This window comes from Strongylocentrotus purpuratus, unplaced genomic scaffold (assembly GCF_000002235.5).
Source record: "Strongylocentrotus purpuratus isolate Spur 01 unplaced genomic scaffold, Spur_5.0 spur5_scaffold_14, whole genome shotgun sequence".
In the NCBI taxonomy this organism is placed as follows: domain Eukaryota; kingdom Metazoa; phylum Echinodermata; class Echinoidea; order Camarodonta; family Strongylocentrotidae; genus Strongylocentrotus; species Strongylocentrotus purpuratus.
In genome coordinates, this window is record NW_022145599.1 from 23,839,579 (window position 1) to 23,858,111 (window position 18,533).

Here is an 18,533-nt window from a genome sequence, read left to right on the forward strand (position 1 = left end):
GTATTCTGTCATATTTGTTAATTTCTGTATGCTATTTACAAACTGGACGCATCTTCAAATGGAATGACAAAGTAAATAAAATACGCAAGATAATATTGATAGCAATATACACAATAGTATCTTGCCCGTTATAAAGCGGCTTGTATGATTATAGTCTTGTTGAATTGCGAGGAGCAGGTACAGACTGTTACAAAGGATAATTTTATTTTGACATTTTATGTCAAAGGTTAACATACTACACTCAGGTTAAAGACATCGAAATACTTATCAAGATGTGTAGATCTTTATATCGTCCCTTTTTTCTTTCTTTTTGTTTTCCCGAGTGCATTTTGTAATTTAATTGTTAGGGGCAAAATACTACAATCATAATCAAACAAAAATTAGGTGTTTTTTTTTTCGTTTGCGAGAAATGTTTTGAGAAAGATATTTTCCCTAGAAAAGAGCGATTTTCGCTAATTATTCACTCCCCTGGGGTCATGTCAGTGATGACTTGTTTAGGATTGAACATTGAATAATTTTAGAGTGATCTCTTAAAGAAAAGAGTGAATTTTCTTTGTTCACTTTCCAGAGGAGTCCTGTCAGTGATCACTCGATTAAAAAATAAAAATCCCCAGATATTTCAAACAGTTTTGTTCTGAAAAAAACTCTAGTAGTATGTTTCAACTTTGAGTACATACTTATCTTGCAACTCAGACAAGGGATATTTCATATTTTCTAGACCTCTGTTTGCAATTTCCTTTCTTCTACCTCATCCCAACCTGCTTCCTTCCTCCGAGGTGTATGACTCCCTTCAAGGAGAAACCGCATTCTTCACTGAGAGGTTCGATACTATTTATTATTTCATCGTCAAGAGAAAAGAAGAGAGACTCTAAATAGAACCGATGATAGTTTGCGGGTAGTGGCGGGTCATGCCTCCCCCTCCTCCTCGATTTTTGAATTTGTGGGGAAAAGGGAGAAGAGATAAAGTGGGGAAAGGGGGACTAGAGAAGGAACGGGAGGGGGAGGCTGGGTTAAAAATAAAATGATTGCACCCCTTTCAATTCCCCCACTCCATTCGATCGACGTCCATGTTCTTTTAGCATTTCATTCACCTATAAAACCGCGATGCGCCCTCCCCCAATGACCAGATGACACTGCTCCCCCCCCCACACACACTCAAAGGCTAGACCCACACGCGCTACGCCAGTGTAAGCTGATGCAACTTTTGCGATATGGAGTAGCATCTTGTATTTACTTTGAGAAACACAAATGTATGATAAACATTCAAACTTGCTGGGTGTTGGTTGAGACATGAATTTTTAAACAAAGTATTCAAAGCTTCTCTGTTAGGTTTACCACTAAAAATGAAGACATCGCTAATACTAAGTTAGTTTTAAAAGAAGCAGAAATGAGGGAAAGAGGCCTGTAAAGGTTTGAGCAAAAACCGATTGAAAATAAGAAAGTTATTAATTTTTTAATCAAACGCAAATTGGTAACTCTGTGACGTAACTCGCGATCATCTCCCATCAGACCTGTTCTAAACACTTCAAAAGTCGATATTTTCCCTTAAGAAAATTTTTAATCATACATTCACTCTAAATATAAATATTGCTAATTGTTTGTACACAATGACTGTATGAAACAAATCTATTCCGCCATCAATAACTAAGAAACTCATGGTGGACGTCCGAAAAGCTATAGTTTCAGCACGCAATTTAAAATAGCCAATTAGCTCCTTAACAATAAAATTGATTAATATGAATACGTTTTAATATATACTAGGCGACCCAATGCATAAGACCCATCCCTCATAAAAGAAAACATAACAAACAAAAAACATGACCAAAAAAATCGTCTGATTTTCTTGATAAAATTGTTGATGAAGTCCAAAAGATGTATAATTATTATTCGAACATGTCAAAGCTGCTTTTTCCATATTATACACTCAGCTGGATTTCAACTGAAATACCTTTATGGAAGTTGTTCGTATAGTGTAAGACCCAATATTACAATCCCTTCATTCCCTAACACAACACCCTTACCCTTTAATACATGCAAGATAAGCACATTCCAATAGAGTATGTCATTCCACTTTTTACTTAGAAATAACCACTGACCATGGCCAAATATGGTCTCAAATGGCTCATGTCAGACCATAGCTTGGACTCTCCCAAAAGTATAAATAGTTTGTAAAATCAATCATGTGGCTTCTTCAAGTTCTCGTCCTCACCACCTTCAGGTGGGGATTGGACAGCGATTGCCCCTGCCTATTGTAGGCGTACACAGAGGGGAGGCTATAATCATCTATAATAAAATACCATCTTGAACTATATATTATTAATTGTTTCGAGTCATCTATTGATATATCTTGCTAACACTCATCATAACCACGCTACCAACTATCAACAATTCGGAGTGTTACACTGGTGGCAGCGTGAAGCGGTATACGCCATCCTGCTCGGAATCTCTTTTTTTGTATGAAATGTCATACGGATCATCAACATCACAGAAAAGCGTGATTGTTTATTGGGCTCGGACATAGACTGTGCTTATTATTTGCTGAAGACTTTTCTTTATTTCTTCAGTTTTTGTCTTCAATCTACATCTATTGGTGTTCTAACATTCCTGCTAACTGTGCTTGGTGAGAGGATTACTTCATCGAAGACCATTATTGTCCTGCTACTTGCTACTACAGTATGTGACTTCCCCTGCAAGCTGGATGTCTCTACGATATTGTGTGAACAACTTGTTGTTGTTTTTAAGTTCTTTGCCTTTTTGATATTTTGTTAGGTTGTCCGGAGCCTAACTGTTGCATCTTTCTCGAGGGATGCCAATTCTCAATCGTCATATTTTTCAAATGTACATGATATTGATTTGTATTTTCATGTGCTATAGTTCTTTATTTGAACATCTATCGTTCTGTTTTATACTAATGTTCTAATTTTGATATGGTCTATTAGCCCATATTAATTGTATTTGCCTGTTTACTATGCTATACACAGACTTTTGTTTACATGTGTGAACTTCTTCTGTGTATTTTGCTATTTTGCCTTTCTGATATTGATTGTATGTTTGTTGCTTTTGCTTTTATTGGACATGTTGATGTGTCATCTCTATCATGGGTTGGCACAATGACACACACAGGCCCGAATTCACAACGGAGGTCTGAGGACAGACCCGGTTTGATCAGACCAAGGTTTGTACAAACCTCGGTCTGAGCTCAAACCTGGTTTATTTTCAAACCCATTCCACAAAGGAAGGTTTGTATAAACCTTGGTCTGTAATTCCCAAACCTCCGACCAAGGTTTGTAAAACTAGTCTCAGCCATAGGGTTTCTAACATAATTTTTATGGGCTAGGGTTTAAATGTTAAGAATTGAAAAAACTGTTAAACTAAGCATTCTTAGTACGATCCGGACATCTTAATGAGCAATCTTGAAAAGATGATGGTTAGAACATCTCTGAAATAAACTTTTGAATTGTATTTTCATGAATTAATCGAACCAAACTGGCGCGCCGATGCAGAAAGTGCCCCACGTACTCACATTTGTGTGGTGCTGGTGAAGCACTCAATCTGACCCAGAACAAATTGACATCGGCACCTGAAAACCTTCGTTAGATAAATACATCTAAGGTTGTCAAGGGCTCTTTTAAATTAACTGTAAGAGTCTTATTGTTTTGGGGGTTACACATTCTTATCAATAAAATCACCTAATAATAATAATAATAATAATGATTTAATATGAATTAAGTTTTTATTGTGATTAATATATTAATTCATTTGATTGCAATTGTTAATTACTATACATCTATATAGTTATTTTGTTAGAATGGTCAATCAATTATTATTTTAACTAGTTCCCCGTTTGTTTCCCCAACTGGCTATTTTTTTCACATCAAAATTGCAACTGGTAAATGATTTGTTTCCATATAATATTAATTTTTTTAAATTCCTCTATGGCCATCTTTTCTTTCTCTCTCCCTCCCTGTCTCTTTCTCTGTCCCCGTCCCTCTCTCTTTCTACCCATTTTTGTTCTCTCTCCCTCCCTTTCTCTATTAATTCTTTTTCTTTCTCCCCTCTTTCTCTATTCATCTTTCTCTATCTCCCTCCCTGTCTCTTTCTCTGTCCCCGTCCCTCCTCTCTTTCTATACCCATTTTTGTTCTCTCTCTCTCCTTTTCTCTCTCTATTAATTCTTTTTCTTTCTCCCCTCTCTCTCTCTCTCTCCCTCCCTTTCTCTCTCTATTAATTTTTTTCTTTGTCCCCTCTCTCTCTCTATTCAACTTTCTCTCTCTCTCTCTTCTTCTTCTTTTTTGCAATGAAACACATAATGCAAAACCATGCAAACTGCAAACACACACATCTGCACCCCCCCCCCCCCCAAAAAAAAGGGAGAAAGAGAGAGAGAGATAATCTGACACATATCTATTTCAGTTATCTTTGTAAATATATGAAAGCAAGAATATTGTATTTGTATTTTCATGTTTTACATAAATAATTGAGCATACAACACAATAGTAATCTACCGTTTGTTCAAACAATGCAGTTCACATTTGTAAATTTTGTAGCATGCTTATATGAAATATAGCCCACTAGAGGTTAAGAGAGGCTCTGGAAGGCCAATTAAAAGTCTCACTGTAGCGCTATTAGCAGAAAGAAAATCAGAAATACAACAAAATGGGTGACGAAAATTCAAATTTGCACATAAAAGTTCTTTAATTCTGACTTCGCTTAGTACAGTAAATAATATTTGTTCGAATACTCTCCCCTAGCTGCCAACCAAATAATTTATATTGACCCACCCCTCAACTCAGCAGTACAATGCTAATTATAGTTAAATCGGGTGCATTTAATCTATAGAGAACACTTAATTACAAATACCGTCAGAGTGACAACAAATACTTATCAACTAAACATAACATCAAAAATATTCAACACCCAGGTTCTTGATGTAATGCTGCATAACTACGAAGTATTGTGGGAACACCAAGGAGGGGCCGTATTTTGAAATACTCTTAGTATTGATGAGGCATGGAACGTCCTCATCCTCGCATTTAATAAATATGCGCTCAATCACACATCTCCCTTTTTTGTGTGTGAAGTGTTAAAGCCCCACTGTACTACTTTTAGCTACTTGCTCCCTCTATATAAAAAACTTCCCCAATCTGTGCCTGTTAATCCCCCATGATCCTCTTTTTCTTATGTTAATTGAGAACTGAATTGATGAGATAGCCTCCCGTCAGTGACCTTGCTGGGTTGTCTAATCCTCTTTGGCTGAACTAGTACAGATGGCCTTTAAAGCACATCATTGGTCGACCCTCTGAATAAAGAAATGGCTTCTGATGAGGCAGAGAAGGCATGGATACCTGCAAAATTGAATGAACAAAATAAACAATATCATAAACAATATTTTTAATTTCGACTTGTTCATTTTTTTTCTTGGAGGGGGGTGGGGGGGGGGGGTAATACTATAGAAAGGATACAATGTATTGTACACATAATCAGGAATTATTCAATCCTGTGTCACTAATACAAAAACTATGAGGTTCCACTTGACAACAAACTAATCAAGTTGCATCCAGATATCAAAAACATTAATTGTGATTTGTGAACTGAAATTTAAAAGCACATGAGCTCGTTTGAATTAATTACTTAATGCGAGTTGTTACTATATTACCAAATGAACATTCCTAACATGTCACATGTTGGCCAAATACAAAAAAGGAAACAAGATTGATTAAGAAAAAGAATAAACAAATGTTTTCATATAAAGAAATAATCTACAGTACCTACCCTATAGTCTATCTCCAAGAATCAACTGTTATTCATATGCCCTAGCATCAAGCTGTCAATTCAGTGCACACTCAGAAAAGATCCTGGCATCGTGGCTGCTACCAGTCCAGGCCACCTTGCAACGATACTAGTTATTTTCCCAGCATAATCACAGACAACCTGTCAATATGAAATAACATGTTGGCATTCATTAGTTATGAAAACTCACTCATTTCACACTTCAGATAGGCCGTGAAATGTATAAATTTCACTTGTTATTTATGGTAATTAATGCAAATGCAGTTGAATATGTGATAATTGCTTTTCAATATCTATTCATACAACAAAAATTGGAAGAAAATTCTAATTACCCTATATTTATTGACTGATGAAGTATTTCTTCATTTTTAACTCATGTTTTCATTGTTTATCTTGTAACAATGTAAACAAAAATAATCTCACTTTTAACAAAACATTTCGAGCCTAAAACAACAAATGCTTTGTTTGTGTGTGTGTGGGGGGGGGGGGGGGGGGGGTACCCACTCTCGCATCTTTTTATTGGAAATGAACCTGTTTGTTTTTCTATAGTTTAAAATATATAGTGGTAATTGCCATTGATCAATTTACATGCTTCTCTTTGTTGTTTTTTCTTTCATTGATCAATGGCAAAAACAGTGGCCCAATTGCCATGGCCATCAACAAAATATCAGAAATCTAGAGGTCATATCCGTATTGCCAATAGAAGGATGGAACAAGTTTTGATTTTTCAAATTTCCCTTTCGTTAAAAAGATATTAACGAGTGTTAGGATTTTTAAGTTTAACTATCCATTGGATATTCTTAACTGTGTACAAAGGCAGTGAAATGAGTACCTGTACGCGAATATTACTTTAATATCCATTTGGCCACTAGAAATCTTGCATTGGTCACCAATGAATTAGCATGGATGTACAACACACAAGACTGGAGAGTGTATATATCTAATGTGAAAATTTTGCAAGGTACAAAAAAAAAGGTCTAAAGGGAAAGCCGTGCTGGATCCAGTCATGATGTATTCATTTATTCTCACCTGAACATCGATGGAGTACCTGTTCTTCCTATTGAAGTAGTACCTGGCTCTTGCCCCACCAGGGCTCCTGATGTAAACATGTGTCCCATCAACAGCAACTCCTGGAAATCTGCAGTACTGGAAAAACTGCTTCTGAATAGTAGTCACTATTGCCTTGTAACTTGTAGGAAACTTCATGACTTGTCCCTTTCTTCTGACAACAGCTTCGGAAACATCCCTCACTCACTACTCTCCATTCGGCAAACAGATGAATATGACACGGCATGCCACCTCCTCACGGTGCATCCTTTAGATCGAATTACCTTTTTTAAAAAATTAAAAAAACAAGCATTCAAATAAATCATTTTTTTGCTGGTTTATGCTATTATATTTTTACATCCCCAACTGTCACTGTCACTTTACAAAACAAAAAATCCTGATTTCTAGATGTGGTGTGAATCAATTTAACGTAAAAGACAAAATTGTCTATGCCTTTTCTAATCTCCTTCACGGCTTCACCTTTTGAAAAATAAGTTTAAGTAGTTAAGTAGTTTTACACAAAACAAGAAATCACAAACCTGTTTCCAACACATAATCTGAATAATTTCCTCATGTATTAAAGCCAAATAACAGTATTGGGAAATGCCCCACACACAAATTATGAACATTAATGCTCCCATCACCTACAGTACCATGTAAAAGAATAAATATCATAACTAATCTATCAATGTATCGAATATGACAGAAAATGCTTAGAAATTGAATAAATTTATGTAAATGCACATGTGTATTGCATTGGGGGCTTGCACGGTCGTAGGCAGACCAGCGAAGCGGGGCAAACGAACAGTGAATTTAGGCGGTCAACATGAATTGAAATATTTCTGCATTTTAATAACGACACTAGTCTAGGGTTGGATTTTACAACAGAAGCCCTTTTTTTGTATAGCTATGTTAACAATATTCATCAAGTAGTTTGGCCATGTTTTCAGCAACTTTCCCAATACAGAATTTGAATTCAAAGTAGCCTACCTCAATCTAAAACAAAAGGCTCATCATCCAGCGGGTTTTCCCAATCTCAGACTCAGAGGCCTCTGCCCGGTTGTGCTGCTATATATTGCTCCAGCTCCTCCTTCAGGTACACCAGCTCATTATGCTGAATCAGCTGCATTTCTACCATCTTTATTAGAGTGAAGATAAAATTAAACAAATGTTTAAACAATGTTTTTAAATTAAAGAAATGTTATTACTTGTGCTTGTGACTTTGTGGGTGATCCTTGCTCTGGAGACTAAGCCAGTTAATTAAGACAATCAGAACCAGATCTAAATTTAATAAAACTAAGCTTTGCTTGTCACGACTCATACTAGATCTAGTCATAGACAGAAATAACCGTCTGAGTGATATGGGTCATTTCTTTAATAAAAATAATATTAAAACTGACATTTGTTGACATTCTATAATCGGAGGTCGAGTGGAGCCAGGCGTAGTCTCAGTGAACAACCGGCGATATAGAGAGACTGAAGCTTTTGGTCCATGCCTGTCAGTGTGATTCATTTTGGGGAACATTGGCATTGCTGATGCCATTTTAATTTCTATTTATTTAGGTACCAGTGTCAGTGAAACAAGTCAAGTGATGGACATCATTGCCAGGCCTATACTAGGCTAGAGCCTGGTATTATTATCATTATCATGAATTTGTAATAACTAGTGTAGGTCTAGGCCTATTCTAATAGGCATGTGTCATGGCATTGCTGACAACAAGACGAAATTAAACATGACAGTCATACTGACATACTCAGATATAGCCTACTGTAGGCCCGGCTAGGCCCAACTCCAGCCCAGGGTCAGAGGGTGCGAGCTCCCCCGCCGCCTTGGGCGTTGGACTCGAGCTCCCTCGGACTCAGTCCCTGAACTCTGGAATTGAGAGGCCGTCGGATATGTAAACACCGAACATTTCATGGAAAATGGAAAGTTATAAAGCATATCACATATTGAAATCTCAGTAACGTGAAGAGTATGGATTCGACTACATGTACAGGTTTTATACTTACGATTTTAAGGAAAGGATCGAGAGATTGAGAGATTTCAATTGCACTAAAATCGGGCTGACCAGACACTATCGCAGATTGTTTAGGCGGTGAATTATTTGGATAAAATCAATCGAGCATAAATTATCTCTACCCAGTGCTGCATCCTGATTGGTTGATAGCTCTCAAACCAGGTTTGAGAAATTACAAACCTCCTATCTGAGCAGTCTGTAAATTTCGGGTCTGATGACGTACATAAACCTGGTCTGAGGACAAACCTTGCTTTGTGAAATGTAATTTCAGACCAAGGTCTGAACTCAAACCTGAAACGCGTCATATGACGTACATAAACCTTGGTCTGAGGACAAACCGGCTTTGTGAAATGCATTTCAGACCAAGGTCTGAACCAAGGTCTAAAACGCGTCATATGACGTACGTAAACCTTGGTCTGAGCTCAAACCTTGCTTTGTGAATTCGGGCCACAGTGTTTCAAGTCCATCTCCTTGCCCTCCGCTTTTTGTTACTCTTTACTTTCCAGGTGCTACGTCACCTGTGCCTGCCCTCATTGACCATTCACACCCCGTTTCATTAGTCAATGAAAAACTTCTGAACAAGTTGCCGTGCTTGCGGGAACTTCACGTTTACCCTCCCGCACATTCTTCTCCCGTCTATCCACTGGGTTGTATAATCACTGCTTCTCATTTCCTAGACCCTGCATTTCCCGTGTCCTGTGAATTCCACATTGCTAGTGATATCGAGCCACTTGTTATTTTAGGTAATGACTATTTGTCTCGATTAGCTTCATTGTATGATTTTCACATAGACAACGTTTCTGGTATCTCCCTCTCTTCCTTCCTATATGACTTTGTATCTGGTCTCTCCTTTTCTTCTGTTCGTATTTCTTTTCTTCATCCCAGCTTAGTATCCTTTTTAGATCCTTTCTCTGACTGTCATCCATCTAACTGTCAGAAGACTGTTGTTGACATTCCCGCTGAACAGATCACAACCTTCCCTGAGCCTTGCTGTAATACCCCCATTCTTTCTCCCACTGATTATGTTTCCACTGAGATTAACCCCTCATTTCTCCCAACTGATGCCCACCTGCCCAGTGATACCCCTTCACCGAAGCATCCTATCCATGCCCCTATGTCCCTCGATCCAGTTATAGGGACTGTCCTCTTGACACCTCGTTCGGCAATTGAGTCTGTAATCAGAATCCCATTGCTATTTCTCCAGGATGTTTCGAGGCTTGCCAGAACACCAACTCTCTATCCACCATCTCTTGCTTCACGGCTACCCTCCATCCCCGTAACCCTACATTCTAATACCCATTGCCCTTCCTTACCTCATGGTCCAGGCCCCCCTTTCATCCAATATTATAAAGAAAAAGCTACAGCTGGTTAATGACCCTGATTTTGTCTTGATCTTGATTCGTCTTTAATTCCATTACTCCCATTCATCGTATTTAAGTTTATTACAACTTTGATTTGGTAACATTGGCTTTAAACGATAATTAGCTGTACAATCTCTTTTCTTCAGATATGTTTAACTTTTAATACAATGGTGAAACACATTGAGAAGTAATTTGTAATTTGAATGACTGGCCATCATCTAAATTATATTTGCCTTCATCTGTTTCTGTTTCTGTTGCATTCAATGTATGTGGACAAAATTATGATTCATCACCACCCCTCTCTATTACAACTTACAGCTATGATTATTATGACTTCCCAGTGACATTAAAATATTTTTACATTATCAAATGTTGATATTTTGGGTTGTTCCTTTTAATTCATCCATCTTTTTGTGCAAGAGCAATATTTCCTAAATTGTGTTTTTGCTAGCTTGGTTTACTCTACCTTTACCATTCTTACAGAGTTTGTTACAATGATTATTGTAGATAAATAGTATTTGCCATGCCCTTGTATACACCTGGCAAATTATATCTTGTTATTGTCATTTCAACATGTTGGCATAATTTCTTTACAACATGGTTAGAACCGCACTTTTCCCCAAATTTGATTAGAAATTTCATGCAGCATTATCAGCCTGTGTTTTACATGAAATTATGATATGTGAATGTATCATTAATTTTGGTAGTTGGCTTAAAGCAGGAAATAATTCATGTTCTACAAAGTCATTTTGAACATATTTTCGGCTATTCGATAGCTATTTAGCTACATTCATTTTCTTTATTTTAACATATTAGTTTTCATTGTGTGTTTATGTTATCAGCATTTTTAGGTTTTATTGTACTGAGTTATATTCACATGTTTTGATAGAAACGGCATATGCTTTGTTATGCTAACGATTTTGCTTTTCATTTATAATCCATATTATATTCTAGTCTTCAGTGTATTTTCATTTATGTGTTCCATTTTTCTTGTTATTGTATAATGGTACCTCTTTTTGTAGTTTAGTTAAGAATTTAGTTCAATGGTTTGATTTTTATTAATTCCAGTATATGTTTCCAATTATAACGGCAGCATAATCACAGTTTCGTTTTCCCAGTAGGTTAATTAAAATACTGTTTGTCATGATAAAATCAAATTTATATGAGTGGATGACTCCACTTCTTCTTTAAAAGTTGGATTTTTGTTCTCAAACATAAACCCGGCTGTTGTCATCTTGATCAATTATTACATGTACTTCCAACCAGGAATGTAGACTGGTCAATCTGACCTAAGGTCATGAGTCATGTTGTGGTAATGTCTATCCAAATGCTAATAATTCCCTCAATTCCGGTCCAGAGTAAACTACATGTACATACAGTACATGTATGCATATAAAATTATGTTTTTGTCTGTGCTCCTGTAATGATCACCTTTTTATTGTATGCACATTTGATTTGAAGTTATGGCGTTTTGTATTTTAAGACTGTTTGTTACATACTTTGAGTAGTTTACACTATATTTCCATCCACAATTATTTCATAAGCCACAAGTCGGTGTGACTTTTTCATTTGCCTGTAATTGCAAATAATATTTTACTTTATATATTTTTATATAAGTGTTTACATGTCAATGCTATCGCCTCTGATTTTTTTAAACGAGGACGTTTCTTTTCGGTAGAGGTAACTATATGTAAGACCCAATATTACAATCCCTTCATTCCCTAACACAACACCCTTACCCTTTAATACATGCAAGATAAGCACATTCCAATAGAGTATGTCATTCCACTTTTTACTTAGAAATAACCACTGACCATGGCCAAATATGGTCTCAAATGGCTCATGTCAGACCATAGCTTGGACTCTCCCAAAAGTATAAATAGTTTGTAAAATCAATCATGTGGCTTCTTCAAGTTCTCGTCCTCACCACCTTCAGGTGGGGATTGGACAGCGATTGCCCCTGCCTATTGTAGGCGTACACAGAGGGGAGGCTATAATCATCTATAATAAAATACCATCTTGAACTATATATTATTAATTGTTTCGAGTCATCTATTGATATATCTTGCTAACACTCATCATAACCACGCTACCAACTATCAACAATTCGGAGTGTTACAATAGCAAGGGATCAGAGTCACAATTCCTGCTTAAGTGACATTTTGCGATATTGCACAAGGCTTTTAAATATAATTTCTAAGAATTTCTTAATCAAATTGTCAATAGTAAGGTCTTTCAGTGTCTTTTAGTGTGACTCATGTAGAATTATCTTTTGTTGACGATAAAAACTCTCATTACCCGTGGCCATGATGGCTTACATCTATGATGAAGCACAAATAACCAGATTTAGATACACATGTGCAATTAAGGGATTGATTTCGACAATTCGTAGAAAACGAGGCAACAAAATATGCCAGGTAGTATTATTAGCATATGCCTCAGTCGTATCTCTAATTCCACTTACGTCATAGGCAATTTCTTAGTACACTCAATGAATGTATTTCAATGGTAAAAATAAGGCTTCCTGGAAGATCAATAATAATATTTCAGTCGTTCTCAAAGACTGAAATAACAAAAATGATAAATTGAATTAATGAAAAAAGATGGAAGGGGGGGGGGGCATATATGCGACTAGAGTTTGTATGTAATTGTACGTTACTAAAAAAAATAAAATTACAAAATATGTCTCAAATGTCGCAACAAACTTTGCCAAAGGCTCCTTCGATGTAGCACCTTCTCATAATTTAACTTGAGATGATGGAAAGCAAACTCTTAACTGACAATAAATAAAACCACGTAAATGAATAAATAATATTTGATACGTGCCAAGCCAAGAACTAGACCAACGACTTGGAGCATAATATCCATCTTGGATTGTGAAGTATTGTTGGGTTTTTTTTTCTTGATAAATAATAATAATAATAGTTTAGGTCTTGTATAGCGCATAATACGTTATGAAATAACATCTCTAATCGCTTCCAAAGAGCTTTGGACTTTATTACCCTAGCTTTAGCTCCGGCAGCCTTATAAGCGCATAGTGCATTTCAAGGAATTATCCTACCAGGTACCCATTTACCTCACCTGGGTTGAGTGTGGCAAATGTAGATCAATGTCTTGCCAAAGGACATTAGTGCCGCGGCGGGACTCGAACCGCGGACCTTGTGATCGACAGTCCGGTGACGTATCCACTCGACCACAACACCTCTAGAGAGGAGTGGTCTTTTTTTTTGTTTTTTTTTTGTTGGGGGGGGGGGGGGCATTTTCATACACTTGGAAATCGTACATGAACCCCATTCCTTACGTAAACTTTCACTGCCTGTCCACTCTCTCTCTCTCTCTCTCTCTCTCTCTCTCTCTCTCTCTCTCTCTCTCTCTCTTTTACTTTTCCGCCATCATTCATTCTCTCTCACTCTCCCTATTATATGCAAATGTATTGTATACATATCAGCTTTGGGAAGTCTCGTAGAAATAGATACGCAACCATTTACATCGCATTATATATATATATATATATATATACATATATATATATATATATATGTATATATAGGCTCTATATATGTATATATATTATATATAAATTCAAAGCAATATTAAACTATACAACATCTTTGGCATCTCTCGTGGATATAAATGGAATGCGTGTTTATACAGTTAAAAACAAAATTATCCATACCCCTTGTAATTTTAAAGTCATTTGTGTTATTCTTAAAATGAAAAGTGGACTAGCAATTTGTGAAAGTAACATATACCTGCAATATGCTCATGCGAAAATAATCATATGTGTAAAACATTAAACAGTATTTCCGCATTAATTCAAGTTATTATACTTTATCGTTATACGTGATACACTTCAAATTGTTGACAGTGGCTAGCTCCCGGGGAAACAGACTGAAAGGGCCGGCCCCCGCAATATCGAGTGCATGGTGATTAGAAATAAGAAAAACATAAATAGAGAAAGAGATGTACAGAGAGGGAGAGAGAGAGAGAGAGAGAGAGAGAGAGAGAAGGGGGGCGGGGCGGGAGTAAGAAAGAGAGGAAGAAAAAAGAAAGAAGATTACATTTCCCCATCTTGTAAAACTTGTGCCCATCCCATTCCTCCAACGACACCATGCAGTATCCCTATGCTACACCACTGAGAGTCGATGCATTGAAGAGTATACCATGTCAACACAGGGTATGCAGTCATCATGTGGTGTAGTTTCGACCAGACATGTCAGAGGCGTAGCCAGGCCATAATGAAAGGGTGGGGGGGGGGTGATGGGACTAAATTTGCATGCAAAGTCGGGGGATACCGTCCCAAGACTCTTTCATTTAGTAGAGTAATGTATTTTTGGTTGATTTGTTGTTGATTGTTTGTTTCTTAGTTGCCGTTAAGTAGGATAAATTAGGCATTTTTCAGAGGAAGACATTTTCAGAAAAGTATATGGGGGAAGGGGGTCCCACCACCCCCGTCCTCAAGCAACACTTGGTTTCAAGATGACGTAACTTGAAAACGAACCACATCAGTTATATATAGCAACATGTCGCCATCCTATATCCCAAGTCGGTCCAAAAATGGCAACAAAAATCAATATCATCATATTTTCTTACTTACTTTCAATCCATACGTCACATCATCATATCCGTCTGAAAATAATGTGAGAGAACGGCGCTCCCGTTATCCTGTCTGTCATCATGGCTCATTCATCTTTTATTTATATATTTTTGAAGAATGGTTATACAGAAATATTTATAAAAAACGACGGACAATTTCATCAGGTGTTTATTTCAAGGAGCATGTAGAAGTATAGAAAATATACAGGACGAAGCTTCCGCATTACATGCTCAAAGACAAATCAAAACAACATAATTACTCCGGTTTATGCAAGAACAACAAAATAAACAAACAAACAAACACTGGAGCACAATTTTTAAAGAAAAATTATAGAGACAATTTAGCATTAAAAGTGGCATTACAAAAAGACATTTATTGTTATAGGCTTAGGGTAACTGTTATAAAAGAAAAGACACAACCAAAGCAATATTTCTTTGAAAACAAAAAATGAAATCTGAACCAATAAAAGAGAAATATAAAAGGAAAAATTCTTAGTAAAATACAACGTTTTTGCAGACTTCTAAAATGTATAATAAGTCATGAAAATTATATTTGGACAGGAAAATGCACATCATTCAGCTTAAAACTAAGCATATTTTTTCCTTGTGAAATGTATTAGAACATTGATACTGAATTTAAACAGGAGAAGGCTTCAAATATAGAAAGAAAGCAACTGAAGCTTTCTAACATCTTTAACAAGCATAATTATTCAAGCTGCTATCGAGCACACTGAAGGAAAATGTTTTCATATACTCCTTGTTTATATCAGAATGATAGTGCCGCAGATTATCCATTGAAGATCGTTCTTGAAGTTGAAGCAAGAATATGCTAAAAGGATTTTAACTTCGTTCGCAATGAGTAACATACTGAAGTATCCATTCAATTTACCCAGAAGATAACAGACGTTATAAGAAGTTTTGCATTGTCTTCAATTCTGTGTATAATTTTATATTGCCTGGGGAATCATTTGAGGGATTCCGTTTTCAATTATGATACTTCATCTGTCATCTTGTGGTAAGATTCTCTGTTGGAACGGTACCAATGCACTATTTCCGATATTTGTTCAGATTATCATCCATTAACATGGCTCTTTTATTCTTCTCCTCTCTTCTCCTCTTGAAACACACTCTTTCTCTCTCCCTCCTCCTCTATTGTATTTGTATCTTTTCCCTTTTTATCCCTTTTTTGACATGATTCATTTCTCATAAATGAAATAGTTACAAAGTGGATGTAGTAGAATTATATCATACATCAAGAAATGTATTAAAACAAAGGAAAATAAGACAAATAGACACATGCTTATAAAATTGTGTAGTACATGGATTTGAGCAGATAAGAAAACGTCGAATTGAAATGTTATTCATTTGTTATCACCAAAAATATTATAGCAAAGCATAGCACCAGCATATTACAAATATTATATCTATTTGGTGGTTTGTCGTAAATGTCCCAATTATAAGCTGCATCAGTTTAGTGAACAAACTGATCATTAAAAGTACGTCAATGCGGGATAAGGGTGGAAAGTGAAGAGTAATGGCTGTCGAGATGCTGGCTGTGAGTTTGACCTTCATCTTGAAAATGTCAATGGCATCATTGAAAGAGATATGGTGAGAGAACGGGGAGATGGGGAGGGAAGGGAAGGGGAAGAGAGAGAGAGAAGAGAGAGAGGGGGCGTACAAGAATGGAGAAGAAAGAGGAGAACAAATTCGCAGAGAGGGAGAGTGATAGGGATTGAGGGGTGGGGTCGGGAGTAGACCAGTTTAGTAGGTAGGTACAGTAGGTAGGTATAGGCTTGCTTATAAAATACTATAATAGTTTGAGAAAATTGTCACGGTATCGTACCGTAGACTGGTGATAGTTTGACTTAAATCTGATTTTTAAAAAAGGTTAAGACTTTTTGAAAGTTTTAATAACTATATTTATGCGCACTTCAAATTGGCTGAATCGGTAATGTCACTGTGACGAAGTGCCGGACTAATTTCCCCTTTCTTCAACACACAACATGAATACAATGTATAATTCAGGATGGTCTTTTCATTTTAGATGACCATAATTATAATGATATGCTATCCATAATACTATTTAGAAGTCCCCCATCGCAGAAGGCACTTAATAATAATTTTTTTTTAAATAAGATATTTTTGTACATGATTAACGGGGGAGTTGTCTAATTACCTACGTCACATTCCACTGACCAAATTACCAATTTGAGATTCTCATGGGTTTAGTGATCTCTTATTTCAAACATTCATTACTCCATTAGTATTGGCCTGTTTATTTCAGACTTTCACCTGTCTGTTTCTCTTATTTTTCTGCTTCCACACCATTGAAGTTATTACAAGGATTGGATTGCCCTTTGAGCATCCATTCAATCATAATGCAATAATCGTTTAACCGTATTGCACGTATTCTACCCACGTGTAAAACAAATAAATGAATGCCACGTAGCATTTTATGATATCAACCTAAGTGGCCTGTAGCTTATGAGCTTGTCAGTTGTTTTTTAAGCAAATGACAGGATGGCATATTGAGCTCTATTTGAAAGACTTTTGTGAATATCTTTTTCATCTTCAAATTCAGTAAAATGTCAGAGTTTCAAGTCGAGTAAACATTTTCATATTAAGCAGGTGAGCGACGCGGGGGTAGCTCAAAATGTTGTCGGTGACTGAAAATCTGTTCGAGCAAGACATATTTTGACATTTAAAAGACATGATAATAGAGCCTCAGGCAATAATGTTCAGCTTAACTTTCGGGATTATGATGTCAACATTTGGCTCAGAATATTCAACCATATTCAATGGTGGAGGAAAAATGTTGGATTCCGTGGTCTTCTAGTACATGCACCTGTAGTGCAAGGTACCAACATTTGAAGAAAGAAAAAAATGTAAATCAAATGTATTCAGATGATGAGATTGCATTGTTAATTATTAATCATTTAGTAGATAATAATTAAAACGAGGTTTGTGAGGTTTTTAGAAATCATTACAACTATTGCAAACTATCTGAAGTCTTGCTAAAAAATCTTGAGCTATGAAGAGCACTAGAAATAGGTTTATGGGAATGATGTAGGTATACAGGGCTACATAAAAATGTGACATCAAACATTTGACATTTATAAACGTTTAATTTTGTTTAGCAATACCTGTATCATTATGAATACACTTCAGGAGCATCCGTTTCGTGTGACGTTTCGACATATGATATTCACCCACGTTGGCTTCCAAAGAGAGAGAGAAAAATGTTTATCTAAATTCAGCCCACTCTTTACCGGTTACAAGCTCGTTTGTACCATTCAATTATTCAAAGTGCTTACATTCTATTCCAATTTTGTTATTACAAATTAACGATGATACGGTGTATTACTGAAATATATATATAATTTGAAGATAAATTAGCAATAGGATGAAGGCGTAAATTCCATTAATCGTTTCAACCTGCAAAGTGCAAAGTGAGATTGACCTGGATAATGATCGTACCATGCACCGACACGATCACCCCCATGGACCATGGTACTTGGTGGTACGTGGCTTCCTGGAAACCAGGAGCTTCGCGAAAAACAACCAGACATGGTGATGATGATGATGGCGATGATGATGATGGCGATGGTGATGATGACGGAAGAGCTTTTCTTGAGAGGGGAAGCCCCTCCAGACAGTATTTGAGTTGTTATTATATTAGCAGTAATATGAAAGATCCTGATCAGTGAAAGTTTTGAGGAGATG

The 18,533-nt window shown here is 36.5% G+C and overlaps 1 protein-coding gene and 1 long non-coding RNA gene across 2 annotated transcripts; one reads left to right on the top strand and one right to left on the bottom strand.

Annotated features, from left to right (window-relative positions):
- Positions 1-1,977: 1,977 nt before the first annotated feature.
- LOC115923556 lies at positions 1,978-11,005 on the top strand. Its single transcript, XM_030984514.1, has 2 exons — positions 1,978-3,123; positions 9,307-11,005. Exons 1-2 carry the CDS (start codon positions 3,098-3,100, stop codon positions 10,223-10,225), a joined length of 945 nt encoding a protein of 314 aa, XP_030840374.1. The 5' UTR covers positions 1,978-3,097; the 3' UTR covers positions 10,226-11,005.
- LOC105439836 lies at positions 5,266-8,941 on the bottom strand. Its single transcript, XR_004063965.1, has 5 exons — positions 8,846-8,941; positions 7,826-7,973; positions 6,818-7,119; positions 5,771-5,929; positions 5,266-5,343 (listed from the first exon to the last, which is right to left on the bottom strand). It is a non-coding gene; the product is annotated as an uncharacterized LOC105439836 (long non-coding RNA).
- Positions 11,006-18,533: the final 7,528 nt, after the last annotated feature.